Here is an 18055-nt window from a genome sequence, read left to right as displayed (position 1 = left end):
CTCTGGTTAGTGAGACTTGAACAGAAAAAACCAGACTTCTCACTTTCTATCCCACTGTCCTATCAAAAGGTTTTTAATCATGTGTACATTTTTTTATACTGAAAAAGCAAGCCAAAGTGAATTTCCAGTGCCCATTCAGAATGGTTCTTACTGGCCGCAAGGGGTAATCCTGCCATCTGGGCACTGATGGAATATAATCTGTTTCCAGCCCTCAGGTCTTTGCAACCATCACCCTTGTGAGCATTTGGAAGGTGTGGGCACCACCACTGCACAGTCACTTTCATGCATAATGAGATAAGGCCACTAAGCTGAAAAAAGCAAGTTGCAAAACAATGCGCACAGTATAATTTCATTCTGTTCCAAGAGGAAAACACCCCACATGTGCAAATGTTCCCCATCATGGCTCAGCGGTAACGAACCCAACTCTCCGCCTCACTCAGTGGGTTAAATGAACTGTGGTGTAGGTGGCAGACACAGCTTGGATCTGGTGTTGCCATGGCTGTGGCGTAGGCCGGCAGCTGTAGCTCCAACTGGACCCCTACTCTCAGAACTTCCATAGGCTGTGGGTGTGGCCCTTAAAAAAAAAAAAAATGGACAGTAAGATTATACCCCAAACTGATAATTGTGGGTTTCCTCTGTGGTTTGGGTGGGAGAGGGGCTGGGCCTGTGAAGTAATGCAAAGTGCACTTTATACCTATCTCTATTACTTTATTCTATTCTATTTTACTTTTTCTGCTGAAATTCAGGATCTAGTATTTTATTTATTTATTTATTTATTTTTGGCTGTGCCCAAAGCATGTGAAAATTCCTAGGCCAAGGATTGAACCCCCCCCATAGCAGCGACCAGAGCTGTTGTGGTGACAACACCGGATCCTTAACTTGCTAGGCTACCAGGGAACTCCATTAATTTTTTCATTGTTTGCAGGGGGACACAAACATTCAGTCTATTGAAGAAATAGACACAAGTCGTTGCAGTGACAACACCAGATTCTTAACCCTTAGCACTATTATTTTATTTTATTTTATTTTATTTTATTTTATTTTATTTTATTTTGCTTTTTAGGGCCACACATGCAGCAGATGGAGGTTCCCAGGCTAGGGGTCCAATCAGAGCTGTAGCTGCCAGCATACGCCATAGCCACAGCAATGCAGGATCAGAGCCACATCTGTGACCTATAGCACAGCTCAGGGCAATGCCAGATCTTTAACACACTGAGCGAGGCCAGGGGTGGAACCCACATCCTCATGAATACTAGTCTGCGCGGCCATGACGGGAACTCCCTATTTTATTTTTTAATGTGGATATCTTCCTGTGTTTCTGGCATAATTTTCCTTTTCTTAATCATCTTTTAAGGCAATGGATGGTTATATCATCAATGGAATGTTTTTGAAGCATTCTTGTAAATGAAGCACCCAAGGAAAGAAATAATTCAGCTCCTAGCACACACTAGGTGCTAAATAAGTAGTTTCTATGCCCCACCCACCCATCGGGAACCAAGAGCTAGGTGAGCCTTAAGCACAGGTAGAACCCCCTACTCTGAGAGCATTCTCCTTGACAGATGCAACCACCCTGGGAGGCCGGTCCTGGCAGTCCCCACCATCCCCACCTGGCCCCTGTGCGCAGGCCAGCCTCGGCCTCTTGTCCTTACCTTGCTGAGCCCATTCCACTTGTCTACAAGGTGGATCCTGCTGAAGTCTTTGACCCCTGTGAACACGGTGAAGAGCCCGGAGTCGGAGTTGTTGAGCTGCAGACAACAGCAGAGGATGACATCTTTAAGCCTCAGGATGGAGGCGAAGGCTCCCAAGGGCCAGTACTCAAGCCCACCTGCTTAGTTACAGGCTGTCCCCACTTCCCCCAGCAGATGGGACCTCATCATCTTGTTCATTGCTGGATCCCCTGCAGGGGACCAAGAGGACGAGGACTTAGAGGGTTTCTAGGAAGGACACTCCCCTGATGACAGTATCCCCTCCTGGAAAATGCCACCCCTGCCCTTTCAAACTCCAGGAAAGTCTGATTCTCCTCCCAGGTGAATGGTAGAGTCGCCCCAGCCCCCGCCCCCCCAATAAAGCATGGCCATGTGACTTCTTCAATCAATGAACATGATCAATGAAAAAGGAGAGGAGTTCCCATTGTGGCCCAGCAGGTGAAGAACCCGAGTAGTATCCATGAGGATTTGGGTTCCATCCCTGGCCCCGCTCAGTGGGTTAAGGATCCAGCATTGCTACAAGCTGCAGCACAGGCCATGGAGGCAACTTGGATCTGGAGTTGCTGTGATGTAGGCTGGCAGCTGCAGCTCCGATTTGACCCCTAGCCTGGGAACTTCCATGTGCCGCAAGTGCAACCATAAAAAACAACAGAAAGAAAGAAAAGAAAAAGGAAAAAGGAGAGAAGTAGTATGTCACTGCCAGTACATGTGAATCTCGCCGTGCCTTCTGTTATTGCCATAGTGATCAGGGAAGGGTGTATCAGGCTGGAGCCTCTCTCAGCCTGGGTCCCTGAGTGACTGCAAGGAGCAGAAGCCCCCTGGCCACCCACACTGGACATGGCATACCGGCAAGAAATAAATCTTTGTTGTTTTAAGCCCCTGAGAACTGGGGGCTGCTTATGCTGGCTCAGGCTGAGAGATACAGGACCCAAGGTATCAAATACTTTCTAGACAGGAAGCACAGGCTTTGGCACTCAGAGAGTTATTTCTTAGAAACAGATTTCTTTTTTTCTTTACTTTTTTTTTTTTTTTGGCCATGCCAAAAGTTCCTGGGCCAGGCATTGAACCCATGCCATAGCCGTGACCCAAGCGTCAGCAGTGACAATGCTGGATCTTTAACTGCTAAGGCCACCAGGGAACTCCTCTTAGAAACAGATTTCTAATTTAGAGCAAAGACATGCACAATGTACAAAGAAATGAGTGACTGCTGGGTAAAATCTAGAAAGCACCCTTTTACCTCAGAGGACATCATACAATGAAAGGTGCAGCACCTGTTTGGAACTCAGTAAGGGTTATTTACTGGTCAAATGGCTACATCGATTACCAACTGGTTAAACAAACAGGCTTAAGAGCAGGGCCCAAGTTCAAAGCCTGCTCTGGCACCCTAATATCTGTGTGCCCTGTCACCTGTCCATTCAAGAGTTTCACAAACCCAAACTTCAGCCAATATAAGTGGTCAGTAACAGGAGCCATTCCAAAGAGGCACTGGGAGTATTAAAAGAGCTAATGTGTAAAAGCTGCTGAGCACAGTGCCTGAGAAATAATAGGAATTCAAAATGCTTTATTGTTATTATTATTAATACATGCTCACCCAAAAGAATACCAGCATAATAAATTATAACAGACAAAGTGTATCAGAGACTGCTAGTTACTACCCAAAGTCCATTCTCCCCTTTCACCCTCATAACAAAACCCCAACCTTACTTAAGGGATCAACACACTAGATTAAAGACAACCTTTTCCAGCTTCCCTTGCAGCTAAGTGTGGTCATATGACTAAGTTCTGGCCAATGGAAAACAAGAGGAAATTGGGTTTTTTTGCTCCCAAAGAGGGATACAGCTGGGACGTGCAGTTTTGTCCTTGACTCTCCTGCCTGCCCCTCGATACCCCACTACTTCTTCCCTCCATCTGTGCTGTCTGGAATGTGAATGTGACAGCTGATGCTCCAGCAGCCACCTTGGACCATATGGTAACCTCGAGTATGGAAACCACAGCCTAAGGAGGGCAGAGCAGAGCAGGAGAATTCCAGGTCACTGACGAGTATGAAGCCACCACACCAACACTGAACAGTCACTACAGGAGACTGGCATTTCCACTATATATCGTCAAATATAGGTTATAGGTATGCTACTCAATTTGCAATCATTTTCATTCGTTTATAGGTTTGCAATATCCTTTGATAAGAATCATGCCACTTACCCAAAACTCGCCAACTTACCCACACACCCAGAACCTGTCATCCTGCCCAAAAATGTACTGAGCAGCTATCATATATTAAGACCAGAATTACAATTTCTCCCTCCCACTACCCCCAACACCAGATCAGCAGAGCCCAGAAAGGTTTAGGCTGGAGCAACACAGAGGGATCATCAAAGTCTGTGGTTGATGGAGTCAAGGTCAGAAATCAGAGGCCAGGGATCCAATTCTACATCAGACCATGACTCAGACTCCTAATCACTACTCCTAATCACTCCTAATCACTACTCCTACTAGATTACCAGGAGTCAAGATAAAGAAAAAGCAGACAATTTGCGGCAGAGCTATAGTTGACATTTGTGACTTGCCTCCTAGGCAGCCATTCCCCTTTCTTCCAGCACCACCTCCAGTCATCTAAGTTCAACCTGAATCAAACTGCACCTGAATCCATCCCTAGAGTTTTCAAGTACATAAGCCAATAAATTCTCTATTTTGCTTAAGCCAATTTGAGTTAGGTTTTCTGTCATTCACAATCTACAGCCCCTGGACCCTAAGCCAGCTCCAAAAGCAAGGTGGTAGCGAGTTTCCAAGCTCTGTCGATGGAGGACAAGACACAGGGTTTACACTTCTCACGGGGCAGCACTTACCTCAGCAAATAACCCGAACTTGCCCTTGAAGGGGAACATGTTGGGGAAGTACTTATTGATGAGATGTATGAGGGGGTCCTCGTAGCCCCACATAATCTCGCCAACAGTGCGGTTCACGAAGGCACGCTCGCCAAGGGCACTGAATGCAAAGGTCATGATCAGCTTCAGGCTCATGGGCCTATTCTCCATCATCACTGACGCGCTCTGCAAAGCCAAGGGACAGGGGTTAGAGGCTAAACAGCTGGACTTCAAGCCAGGCTTCAAGTCACAGTCCATTTAGGGACATGTTCGGGCCTACAGGGGTCCCCAGAGTGGACATGTGGGGCATTCTGTTTTAATGATAAAGGATATATATATGTCTCCTTTATCCTTATATATACATAAAACCGAATCACTTTGTTGTGCAGCAGAAATCATCACAACATGTAAATCAACTATACTTCAATTAAACTTTAAAACACAGGAGAAAAAAAAGGATAAAGAGTACATAGCAAGGGACATTTTTCTCTTTCCTTTCTTTTTTAAATAGATGAAATTCCCATTCCTATGAATATAATGAAAAAGCAGTATTTCATCTAACAGCTATTGCCATATTCTAGGAATAGCCTATGAAATGTGTTTTAATAACCAGGCTATAAATATTCTCTAACTGTGAATAACTGCATAAAATAGCTGCTTTTTCCCGATTCAAAAAAAAAAAAAAATAGGGCATCCAGACCCATTCCCTGATGCTTCAATAACAGAACCACCTGTGCTCTTGGGTTCAGGCCAGTTACCTGCACCCCCAGGCCCAGAGGCAGGCATGTGGCTTAGTCCTGGCCAATCAGAAACAGAAACCTTCCTCCCTCTGGCTGCAGCAATTGGTTTGGGAATGTACATGTGGCCCAATCAGAGCCAACAAGCCACAAGGAGATGGTCCACTGGGGATGTGAGGTAGAGAGGGGAGGGGCTTGTTGCTGTCCTTAAGTGTGGCGTATGCCAGGTTTTAACCATCCTGAAGGGCAGATCTGCCCAAGCATAGAACCAACACAGATCCTGGCAACCTTTGTTTGCACCCTGTATCAAGCTGCACTTAAAACCATACCAACTCCAGCCCTTTCAGTAACATGAGCCCATAAATGCTCTTTTTATTTATGTTAACTTGGAGCACCTTTTATTCTCACCTTGTAACCAAAAGAGTTCTAATAGAGACTCCACTCCTTTTCCTTAGCATCTCCCAAACTCCACGAGCCCCAAGTGGCTGTTCTACCCAATATCTGGGTGCTTAGAATAGGGGTGAATTAATACTCTACTCTTTTCTTTCCATTGGAAATACTCTCTTGGCAATGGGTTTGTTTATTTTTTTTTATTGTCTTTTTTTTAGGGCTACACCCACGGCATATGGGGGTTGCCAGGCTAGGGGTCGAATTGGAGCTGTAGCTGCAGGCCTACACCACAGCCACAGCAACACAAGATCCGAGCCGCGTCTGTGACCTACACCAGAGCTCACAGCAACACCAGATCCTTAACCCACTGAGCAGGGCTAGGGATCGAACCTGCATCTTCATGGCTACTAGTCAGATTCATTTCCACTGACCCATGACGGGAATTCCTATTTATTTTTTTAAAGCACTTTTTCCAAAAGCTAATCTCCACTTGTAGAAAAGGAAACATTTTAGCAATTCCTAAAACATAGGGTATAGAGGTCTGGTTTCATAGAAACTCACGAGGCTCTCCTTAACATTAAAATTTTTTAATTCTTAAAAAAAATTTCTTAAAAATCATAAAAGGACAGAAATAGCAAAAAAAAATTGTAAAAGAAAAAAAAAAAAAGGTCCCTCTCCAACCCATGACCCTCCTCTTCCTGTTCCTCTCCCCCAAGGCAGCCCACTGCTAAGAGTTCTTGGGTACTCCTGCATAGACAGTCTACACCAGAAGTCAGACAACTGTGGCCCGTAGGACAAAGCCAGCCCACCACCTGCTTTTGTACAGTCCAGTAGCTAAGAGTGTTTTTTTTTTAACACTTTCAAATGGTTGAAAGAAAAGCAAAAGGAGAATATTCTGAAAAACATGAAAATTATAGGAAACTGGAGTTCCCATTGCAGCTCAATGGGCTAAGAACCAACATAGTATCTAAGAAGATTTGGGCTCGATCCCGGCCTCGTTCAGTGGGTTAAGGATCCAGCAGTGCCACAAGCTGAGGCATAGGTCACAGATGTGGATCTGAGCCTGTGTTGCCATAGTCAGCACCTGTAGCTCTAATTTGATCCCTAGCCTGGGAACTTCCACATGCCATGGGTACAAAAAAAAAAAAAGGAAAGAAAATTATAGGAGCAGTTCCTGTTGTGGCTCAATGGTAACAAACCTGACTAGGATCCATGAGGACGCAGGTTCAATCCCTGGCCTCAATCAGTGGGTTAAGAATCCGGTGTTGTCATGAGCTGTGGTGTAGGTCGCAGACATGGCTCAGATCTTACGTTGCTGTGGCTGTGGTGTAGGCCTGCAGCTACAGATCCGATTTGACCCCTAGCCTGGGAACTTCCATATGCCGCACCTATGGCCCTAAAAAGCCAAAAAAAAAAAAAAAGGAAAGAAAGAAAGAAAGAAAATTATCAGAAACTCACATTTTAGTATCCATAAAATTGTTCTATTGAAATATAGCCATGCCCACTCATTTATGTTATGGTCTTGGACTGATTTTTTTTTGGGGGGGGGGCCACACTCATGGCATGAGGAAGTTCTGGGGCCAGGGATCAAACTCACACCACAGCAGTGACCTGAGCCACAGCAGTGATAATGCTGGACCCTTAACTGGCCACCAGGGAACTCCTTGGGCTGCTCTTGTGTTGTAACAGTAGAGCTGAATAGCTGCAACAGAGAACACCTAGCCCTCAAAGCCTAAAATATTTACTATCTGGCCCTTTGCAGAAAAAGCCCACTCTTAGAGTTCCTGCCGAGGCATAGGGGGTTATGGGTCTGGTGTTACTGCTGCTGTCGTCATAGCTGTGGCTTGGATGCAACTCATGGCCCAGGAACTTCCATACACTGAGGGTGAGCAGCAAAAAAAAAAAAAGCCCACTCTGATCTAGGCACATAAAAGCACATGTGTGTAAGTGGGTATGTGCATGTGTTTCTCCTCTGGAGAAAATGAGTGGTAGCATCGTGCATGTAGCCCCATGACAGCCCCTGCAGCCCTGCCTCCTTTTGCCAGCTCCATACCAGTCCACTGCCTGCCCACAATAGACAATGTAACAATGCACATTTACACTGTTTCTAGCCTGTGCTCTGAAAACATTGCTGAAATAAATATCCTTAACTGAACAAACATCTTGGCCCACGTGTTACTCTATCCATGGAACAAATTCCTACCTATGAAACTTCTGAGGTCAAAGGCATGTGCAATTCATACTGAAAGTCTCTACCCTTGCGCAGCTCACACCAGTTCTCTTCCTAACGGCAACGTCTGTTTCCACAAATGCTCATAAGCCCTAGGCATCATCACACAGTCTTTGCCAACCTGATTGGGGGGGGGGGGGTAGTGACTTCACTGCCAAAACATGCATATCTAACTCTGAGGGAGGCAGCTGCAGGGCTTCCGGCTGCATTTACTTGAGCTTCTCTCCTGTCCATCCAATGGACTCACTAGGTGAGTTCACATCTAATTCAGAGCCTAGCCCAGGGATCAGGCCCAGAGCAAGTGCCTGATGACCCTCAACTAGGTGGAAAGAGGATTAAATAGAGGGCTGAGTGCCCCAGATTTTGCTGGAGTTTCCTGGTGGCTCAGTGGGTTAAAGATCCAGCATTCTTGAGGGGATGTGCTTGGGCTGTGGGATGGAAATCCTGTGAAATCAGATTGTTTATGATCATTATGCAACTACAGATGTGATAAATTCATTTGAGTAATTAAAAAAATGGAAAAAAAAAAATCCAGCATTCTCACTGCTGTGGTGCAGGTTCCATCCCTGGCCCAGGAACCCTGCATGATGTAGGCAAGGCCAAATTTTTTTTTCAAGATTATGTGCATGTATAACTGAATCACCCTATTGTACAGCAGAAATTATCACAATGTTGTAAATCAACTATACTTCAAAAAACTTTTAAAAAATGAAAAAAAAAATTGTTAAATCCTAATTTGCTACTCACTAGCTGAGTGACCCTAGATAAATCACTAAACCTCTCTGTTCTTTAGTCTTCCTCCTCTACAAACAAAGAAAATAATAGTACCCAACGACCACAGGATCACTGACAAATAAACAAGGTATTGTGTGTAAAGCCTTAAACACAGATTCTAACACGTGGTGTTAGCAAGACCCTCACCCAGCAGGCCTGCTGGCAAGGTCGCCCCCGTTTGGCATCTGAGATCCTGGTTTCAGGGGGGCTCCCACATTCCCCAATGGATAAGAGAGGCTCCCCTCGCCTGGACTGTAAGGACGTGGCTCAAGCTGATCACCTGCTTTCCTTCCAGGAGTCTGGAATTTGGATCCGTGCCAGGCAGAGAAGCCTGGGAGACCAGCCCCCAATCAACACCCTGGGTGCTGAGTCTCTCCTGGGTGTTCAGGTAGAGGACAATCACACAGGTTGTCACCACTCATCGCTGGGGGATTAAGAGTGTCCGCTGGAGGCCTGTGCTTGGTCTCCACATCTCCTGTCCCCTCCCTCTGCTGATTTTGTTCCACCTCCTTCCACTGGACCAAACCAGAGCCAAAAGCAGAACCGTATAGCCTGGGTCCTGTGGGCCCTCCTCCTGAATCAGCAAACCTGGGGGCGGTCCTCAGGACCCTGACACACCAACACACCCGGCAGGCAGGCAGTAAATCCAGCTCCTGCCAGGACTCTCACCTGCAGAGAACCGAGGCCCCGCCCACAACCTCCCTGCAAACACTTTGTACAAAGACTTGGCCTGGGGGGTGCCTCATTCAGCCCCCCACTGATTTTATCCTATGTTATCTTATCTTTTTAATTTTTTAGTTGGCAGGGCCTGCTGCAGCTTCCTGCAAGATCTCAGTTCCCCCACTGAGATCTCAGTTCCCAGACCAGGGGGTGAAACTGGGTCACAGCAGTGAAAGCACAGAGTCCTCACCACCAGACCACAAGGCACCTCCCATCTTTTGGGATTTTTTTTTTTTTTTTTTTTTTGCCACAGCATCTGGACATTCCTGAGCCAGGGATGGAACCACACCACAGCAGCAACCTGAGCCACAGCAGTGACAATGCCAGATCCTTAGCCCACTGGGCCACAAGAGTACCCTGGGAGATTTTAGATTTGCAGGTCGAAAAGGGAAAGACCACGACTTTGGCCAAGACCCCCAAACCACGCACCCTGGAAGCCCGCCAAGCTGAGAGTTGCCCCGGGAGCCCCAGGCTGCACTCTCAAGGGACTGCCTGGTGCAGGGGGCAGGCAGGCAGTGAGAGGGGCTGCAGCCTCGGGGCACCTCACCAGGACCAGGATGTTGGGTATGACGATGTAGTCACTCTCCAGGCCACGGGACTTGTGAGGCTGGAACTGGTAACTGCGGTACTCGAGGAAGGACACTGTGTCGTTGTCGTTGAAGGTGATGTTGCTCTTGTGCCTGAACTCCCTGCGGGCGAGGAAGCGGGAGGGTCAGAGGCCGGGAGCGAGAGGGCCCTGGGATGTCTGTGCAGTCTGTGCACTGAGCTTGGCACCCCCCACCCCACCCCCCAGTGTCTGTCATCCTGCCACCTGCTCCGCCAGAGCCTCTGTAACTGAATCCCAACACGCCCTCTCCACCTGGCCAGGCTTCTGCCTCCCCCTCCATCGCTTACCACCTGAGCCTCAGTTTTCCCACCTATTCGATAGGAGTAATAACAAGATCTACCTCCCTACCGTGAGGGTTCAGGGAGCAAATGCCTGACAAGAAATTAAAACGGTTGCCTGATGCATAGCAAACATGATGCATCCATTGCAATTTTGACTATTGTTATGCTGTCATTATTATCTCTAGCTCGGCAATCCATTCTCCACAGAGCACCAGAAGACTCTGATTTTGGTTGTCTTACTTTTGCTGTTTTTCCTCTCTTTGGCCATCCCTCATCATACAGCATTCCCAGGCCAGGGATCAGATCCAAGCCCCGGTAGCGACCTAAGCCGAAGCCTGGGCAACACTGGATCCTTAACCCACTGTGCCAGGCTGGGGGATCGAACCTGCATCCCAGTCCTCCAAAGATGCCACCAATCACATTGCCCCACAGCGGGAACTCCCCAGAAGACCCTTCGAAAGGAGGAAATCACATCACATTACCGTCTAGCCCACAACCTTCCTTTGCACACAGGATAAAATCAAGCTCCTGCTATGGGCTCTGAGGTCCCTACCCTCCAGCCCTGTCCAATTCTCACGCCTCCTCTCTCCTACTCTTCCCCTCACTCCTAACAGGCCAGCCACACAGGCCTTCTCCCTTCCTGGGGTACCAGGCTGTTCTACCTCAGGGCCTTTGCACTTGCTGCTCCCTCTGTCCAGGATCCACTTCCCCCTAGACCCTCACACTGTGGTGCCTCTTCCCAGCACCCAGGTCAAGGTAAGTGTCCCCTTTGCAGAGGTCCTCTCTGACCCTCCAGTTAGACAAACACTGGCCAAGCCCTGCCTCCAGCATGCTCCATCATTTCACCTGTTTTGTTTGCATCACACTTACACTGTCTGGCTTTACTTTATTTATCCACCCGTTAATTCTCTCTCCACTGGAATATCAGCTTTGCGAGGCAGGGGCTTCTGTCTGCCTTTTATAGTGAACTGGCACAGTGCCTGGCACACAGGAAGCACCATAAATGCTTACAGAATGAAGGGGTAAATAGAAACTTTGGCAAACCAGGCTCAGCTCTGACATAGAAGCCTTTCAAGGGTAGGCTCAGCCAGGATGACAGTTTCCTTAGGGCAGGATGGGCAGAAATCAGACCTGTGTTCCAACAGCCCTCCCTCATCTCTTGGAAAACTGCTCCAGCCAATCCAACAAGCCCAGGAGCCCCTGGAGAGCTGCACCCTCCCACCAAAAAGCCACCAAATGAAGACACGGTGGCAGCAATGGTCATAATGAAACAGAGGAGGGCCCTCTGGGGTACAATCCTTTTCCGTGTCCCCTGTTTTCTGTTTATAGGCTGCCTCCTCGACCTTCCCTGAGTTCCAAAGGACAGATTCAAACAGTTGCTTATCAGGGAAGGGAGAGGTTGCAGAATCAAACGAGGAGGAGCGGTCAAGAGAGGTCAAGGGACAATAGCACAGGGATGGGGCAGGGGCCGGGTTCCTCCTCCAAGGATCTGCAGAACAATACCTTTGAGTTCTTCTGCCAGAACTGAGGCCCCCGCCCAGGTGGAGGATGGTAACTTCATGCAGAGCCCAGGATTCCGGGAGCTCCACCCTGTTACCTCCCACCAACCAATCAGAAGACAGTCTGCACACAGTGCAAGCTGATGAAGACCCTGACCCCCTCCCCAAATGATTCTCCCTTTAAAAACTTTCATGGCCAGAGTTCCTGTGGTGGTACAGCAGAAACGAATCTGACTAATAACCATGAGGTTGTGGGTTCAATCCTTGGCCTCACTCAGTGGGTTAAGGATCCGGTGTTGCCATGAGCTGGGGTGTAGGTCTCTGGCAGCTGTAACTGATTCGACCCCTAGCCGGGGAACTTCCATATGCTTCAGGTGCTGCCCTAAAAAGAAAAAAAAAAGACTTTCATGGCCAAGCAGTATCTTCAGATTTGGTTTTTGGACATGAATCCATCATCTCCCAGGTTGCCTGCCTTTCCTTTCCACCCAAGGGCAAACAGCCAAACCTGAGTTTGGTAATGTTAACAGCTAATGATTATTGAGCTCTTAGTGCATGCCAGGCACTGTGCTGGGCTTCTCATCCCACCCTCATAACCACTCCCCAGTGGGTGCTAGCATCCCCACTTGACAGAAGGGGAAACTGAGGCATGGGGAAGTAAAGGCTCTTGTTCACAGTTCAGCAAAGCCAGGCTCTTACTCCAAGTCTCAAGTGCCAGAGCAGATAGCAGATAGGTTAGGAGAAGCAGACTGACCTTGGACAGGCCTCTCTATAACAAAGGACCTCAGTTTCCTTGTCTTTAAAATGGGGTGATGAGTCCCAGCCCAGCCCCCTCCGTCCTCACCTGTACACGTAGGGCCCGCGCTCCCGCACCTGTGGCTTCTGGCCCTGGAGGATCTCGTTGGGGTTGATGACATCAAAGAAGTAGACAGAGAGGTAGAAAGGGACAGGGATCTCCTTCCACATGTTGAAGGACAGGCTGCTGGGGTCGATGCGCACATTCTGGGGGACGAGACAAACACGCCCGTGAGGAGGAGGGCCAGGGCCCCCACCCACTGGCCTACCTTACCACTCAGCTCCAGAATAGCTGCCTGATGCCGGCCTGCACTGTGGACTCCAGAGGCACATCAGAAAAGGGGCTCCCTGTCTGGGAGGGGGGATGCTCTGGGGACCAAAGGTGATGGGAAAGCTGTTCACACATGCCGCTCTGGGGTTGACATAACTAATGTTAATAGGTAATTTTTTTCTTTCTTTTTTTTCTTTTTGGCTGCCCCACAGCATATGGAGTTCCCAGGCCAGGGATCAGATGCAAGCCATAGTTGCCACCTATGCCACAGCTGTGGTTACACCAGATCCTTTAACCCAGTGTGCCAGGCCAGGGATCAAACCTGGGTCCTGGCACTGCAGAGAGGCCACCAATCCCACTGCACCACAGCGTGAATTCCATAGGTAACACTATTTTTATGTGTTAACTTTTGAAATATGTTTTATTAACAGGAGCCTGACCTTGGGATCAGGAGATGGCCACTGCTGGACCACAGCACATGGCACCTGGTAGGAAGTAGGCTCATTCATTCAATACACATGTACTGAGCACCTACAACATACCATGGACTCTTCTAAGAGCCGGGATAAGAGAGCATACAAGACAGATCCAGATCCCCAACTTCATGGGGCTTTTATTCTAGAAGAGGCAGGTCTTGCCATTTCAAACAGAGGGGTCAGATAAGTGAGATGTAAGCAAAAACAAAAGACAGAAGCACCAAACCAAAATTAAAAACTAAAGGCAATGTGGAGAACACGTGGATTTGGTGGTGGTGGGTAATTCTGTGTAGAAGTCACAGCCTGTGTAAAGGCTCTGAGGCAGGGAGATGCTGAGACAGAGTTTGAGAACAGCAAGGAGGCAGGTGTGGCTAGACCAGATGAGAACCAGAGAAATCTTCCATGAAAATGCAGCAATGTGGAAATTCATATGAAATCACCAGATTATTATAAAGCTTGGCAAAAATTTGCTTTCCTTAAAAGGCCGAAGGAAATGGGTCTGAAGCCCACTGGCCTCTAATTCCTGAGGTCCCTACCCCAGTGACACAGGAGATCCCCCCAGTGCCACCCAATCCCAATCTGACCCAGCACATCAGACAGACTCAGTGTTGCAAAGCTAGGTGGCTGAGCAGCTTGTCACTCTCACTCTTTCTCTGAACGTGGGCTTCCTGGACAAGGACAGCCACCCCCACTGTCCCAGAACCAATGGGCTGAGCTCCAGAGGAGGCAGAAGGCTGGAGCTGGCCAGTTAGACCCAACCCTGTGTCCCCAACAGGCAGACCCTGGGAGGGATTGGATTTAGAGGGAATCAGACCCAGGGGCCACTCGAGCAAGTTGGTTAGCCCTGAACCTCAGCTTTCCCATCTGTACAGTGTGGCTAGTGACTCTGTGCCCATGGCTGTGTCTTGTTTGACCTAAGTAGCATTTAAATGAAGTTGAATTCATTGCCAAGAACAAAAAACTGGGGATGTAATATAAAATCTGGATGTCAGGGTTCTCTTGACGATATCAGATCAGAGACTTGTCTTTTGTAACAATTCTTTACAGATAAACGCATCCTCCTACAAGCTATGGACGTCACAAAGCTCTTTTTTTTTTCTTTTTTTTTTTTTTTTTTTTTGGCTGCACCCATGGCATCCAGAAGTTCCCAAGCAGGGGATAGAAGCCACACCACAGCAATGACCCGAGCTGCAACAGTGACAACACTGGATCCTTAACCAGCTGCGCCACAAAAGAACTCAAGGGTCTTCTTTTTTTTTTCTTTTTAGGGCTGCATCTGTGGCACATGGAAGTTCCTGGGCTAGGGGTAGAATCAGAACTGCAGCCGCCAGCCACAGCCACAGCCACAGCCACAGCAACACTAGATCCAAGCTACATCTGCCACCTACACTGCAGCTCATGGCAACACCAGATCCTTAACCCACTGAGCAAGGCCAGGGATCAAACCTGCATTCTCATGGATACTAGTCGGGTTCTTAATCCACTGAGCCACAATGGGAACTCCCTGATGGTCATTTTTGTAACCTGAGCACCAAGTAGGTGCAAATAAAAGTGATTAGTAAACATGGCACATAAAATGCAAAAACAGGACCATTTCCCAGGTGTGCTACACAGACAGTGCAAGGCACTGTCACCTCCCTGACCAGCACTAGGACCTTCAAGGCAGCTGCCACTGCTCTGCCCTTTATTTTTTCACTTATTTATCTTTGGCTTTAATGTGGGATCTCAGTTCCCAGAACAGGGATTGAACCAGGGCAGCAGCAGTGAAAACGCCAAGTCCTAACCCCAAGCCACCAGGGAACTCCCTCTTCTGCCCATTTTAATGAAGACATAAGTGAGGGCGCAGCCTCCACAGGCTGTAGTCCCAGGGATCCACCCATCCTGACCTTTGGCCAAGTAGCTCCTGATTCCTGGGGCAGGAGCGTGCAGGGGTGAGCCCAGTTCCACAGTGGCAGGTTACAGCTGACCTCTTCCGTGGGAGAAAAAAGGCCACAAGACCTGGTGGGGCCAGCCCTGAGCTCTCCACCTCCAAGTTTAAGACAGGGAAGCAGGGAGTTCCCGTTCTGGCTCAGTGGGTTAAGAACCTGACATAGTGTCCATGAGGATGCAGATTCAATCCCTGGCCTCGCTCAGTGGGTTAAGGATCCGGCATTGCCATGAGCTGCAGTGTAGGTCACAGATGCATCTTGAATCAGGCGTTGCTGTGGCTGTGGTGTAGGCTGGCAGCTATAGCTCCGATTCAACCCCTACCCTGGGAGTTTCCATATGCCAAAGTGGGGCCCTAAAAAGAAAAAAAAAAAAAGGCAGGGAGTGTGCAGCAAGCATCCGGTCCTCCCAGCCCTCAGCTCTGAAGAGGCAGAGGCCAGGGAGGCCAAGTCCAGGGCTGGGAGAAGTGGAGGAGGAACAGGATGGCAGCCCCCATGCACAGCTGTGGGGAGGCAGGGCCTGTCCCCCAGCTCACTTCTAACATGTACAACCAAGAGGGCAATTCGGGTGAGTGTGGAGGTGGGGGGGCCATGATGAACAGATGGGGTCACCACCCCCCAACTAAAGGCAGCAGCTGCTACTCCTCTCTGGGCCTCTGATTTCCCCGGGGCTTGGCTGTTCCAGCAATGCCATGTTTTGTGAGCTGCCAGAAATCCAGATGGCTCTATGGCAGCTTCCCATCATTTCAGTATCAACAACTTATTTTTCAAAATCGGACAAACCCGGGAGCCACATCCCACATCTTCAGGCCACAGCTGCAACCCCCAACCCCCACCCCGCCAGGCAGCCCCTATGCCACACCTGCCAGAGCACCTCACCACCATCCTTTCCCGGAGGGGGTGACCTCTCCATGTAACTGGTGGGGAAACTGAGGCCTGGTGAGGTTGGGAGGCTCTCCCCACACGCACAGCAGGTCCGACCCCAGAGCCAATCCCCCCAGCCTGCCCCCTGGGCACTGGAATTCAGACCTCAGCCTGGAGGCTGCTGGTGGGGTTGGGGGGGAGTGTCACATTTTTTTTCTTTTGGCCGTGCTCGTAGCATACAAAAGTTCTGAGGCCAGGGATCGAATCTGCCCCACAGCAGTAACCAGAGTCACAGTAGTGACATTGCCGGATGCTTAACCTCCTGAGCCACCAGGGGACTCTGGAAATCCTCAAATTGTAACCCCAAGCAACAAAGACAGGCCCATAGGGAGAAGCAACAGACACAGGTGGTCCCTGACGTCCTCTCTTCCATTCCCTCATCCATAGAACAGATACACACGGGACTGGTAGGTACGGGGGCCCATCAGCGTCCCCCCCAGAAGGAATCATGACATTAATCCAGTTTCCTTCCTTTTACATGTTTGTGATTAAACACATAAGATTTACTCTCTTAGACTTCCCCCCTCTCGCCCCCGTGGCACAACAGGGCCTCTCTGCAATGCTGGGACTGAGGTTCCATCCCCGGCCGGGCACAGTGGGTTATGGCTCTGGCATTGCCGCAGCTGCAGCATAGGTGACAACTTTGGCTTGGATCCCATCCCTGGCCTGGGAACTCCATATGCTGCAGAGGGGCCAAAAAATATTTTAAAATTAAAAAAAATCTATTCTTTTAGCAAATATTTAAATATGCAATGCAGCATTGCACCCTCTAGCAAATATTTAAATATGCAATGCACCCTCTAGCCTAGGGTGTACAGATCTCTTCCTCATCATGCATAAATAATAGCAATAATAATAACAATCATAAATAAAGAGGATGGGAGGAAACTTTCAGAGACTGACGGACACGTTTACCGTGCAGATTGTGGTGATGATTTCACAGGTGTGTACTTACTCCAAACTCATCAAGTTGTACAATTATATACATAGAGCTTTTTTAATATTGATCATATCTCAGTAAAGTGGTTTTAAAAAAAACAATTTCAGGGTTCCTGCTGTTGTATAGCAGGTTAAGGATCTGGTGTTGTCTCAGGTCGCTGCTGAGGTGCAGGTTGGATCCCTGGTCAGGGAACTTCCATACCATTTTCAGCAGGTGCAGCCAAAAAATTTTATTTATTTATTTTTAATTTTTTTTTTCTTTTTGCCATTTCTAGGGCTGCTCCCATGGCATATGGAGGTTCCCAGGCTAGGGGTCGAATCAGAGCTGTAGCCGCCGGCCTACACCACAGCCACAGCAACGTGGGATCCGAGCTGCGTCTGCGACCTACACCACAGCTCATGGCAACGCCAGATCCTTAACCCACTGAGCAAGGCCAGGGATTGAACCTGCAACCTCATGGTTCCTAGTCAGATTCGTTAACCACTGCGCCACGACGGGAACTCCAAAATTTAAAAAAATAGTTTCCAGTTCCTGCTTCCCTCCCCCAGCCCTGGCAAAGGTACCTGGACCCAGCAAAGCCTTTGGCTTTCCTAATCCCCTAGCCTATCCACTCAGCTCAGGAAAAATCAGGGACAAACCAGTGAATCATTAGATGAAGTCATGTGTGTCTCTCTCCAGCAGAAGGGGGTTTGGGGCTCTGGAGTTCCACTCCATTCATCGGGTACTCACTCACAGGGAATCCCACAGGACCCAGATCTAGGTAAGTCACTGATTCTCTCTGCCTCTCAGTTTCCTCATGCATAAAATGGGTACAATTATAGCATCCATCTCCTAGGACCAGTGTGAGGTTAAAGGGGGTTTGTGGAAGGTAAAGTGCTTAGAACGGGGCCTAGTAGAAGTCAAGGACCCAGACAGCCAACCA

The 18055-nt window shown here is 48.6% G+C and overlaps 1 protein-coding gene across 2 annotated transcripts in view; it reads right to left on the bottom strand.

Moving 5' to 3' along the window:
• The window catches only part of SCARB1 (scavenger receptor class B member 1), a 91054-nt gene that overhangs the window by 29392 nt on the left and 43607 nt on the right, over nucleotides 1-18055 (bottom strand). For both annotated transcript variants that reach the window (XM_047759546.1, XM_047759545.1), the window contains exons 2-5: nucleotides 12647-12804; nucleotides 9966-10107; nucleotides 4550-4753; nucleotides 1650-1745 (exon numbers count right to left, since the gene is read on the bottom strand). In XM_047759546.1, the coding sequence (XP_047615502.1) occupies nucleotides 1650-1745; nucleotides 4550-4753; nucleotides 9966-10107; nucleotides 12647-12804 (600 nt within the window). The remainder of the gene's footprint in view (nucleotides 1-1649; nucleotides 1746-4549; nucleotides 4754-9965; nucleotides 10108-12646; nucleotides 12805-18055) is intronic.

This window comes from Phacochoerus africanus, chromosome 15 (genome assembly GCF_016906955.1).
Source record: "Phacochoerus africanus isolate WHEZ1 chromosome 15, ROS_Pafr_v1, whole genome shotgun sequence".
Lineage (NCBI taxonomy): Eukaryota > Metazoa > Chordata > Mammalia > Artiodactyla > Suidae > Phacochoerus > Phacochoerus africanus.
Note: the sequence above shows the minus strand (reverse complement) of the source record. Positions and strands in the feature narration are given on the sequence as shown.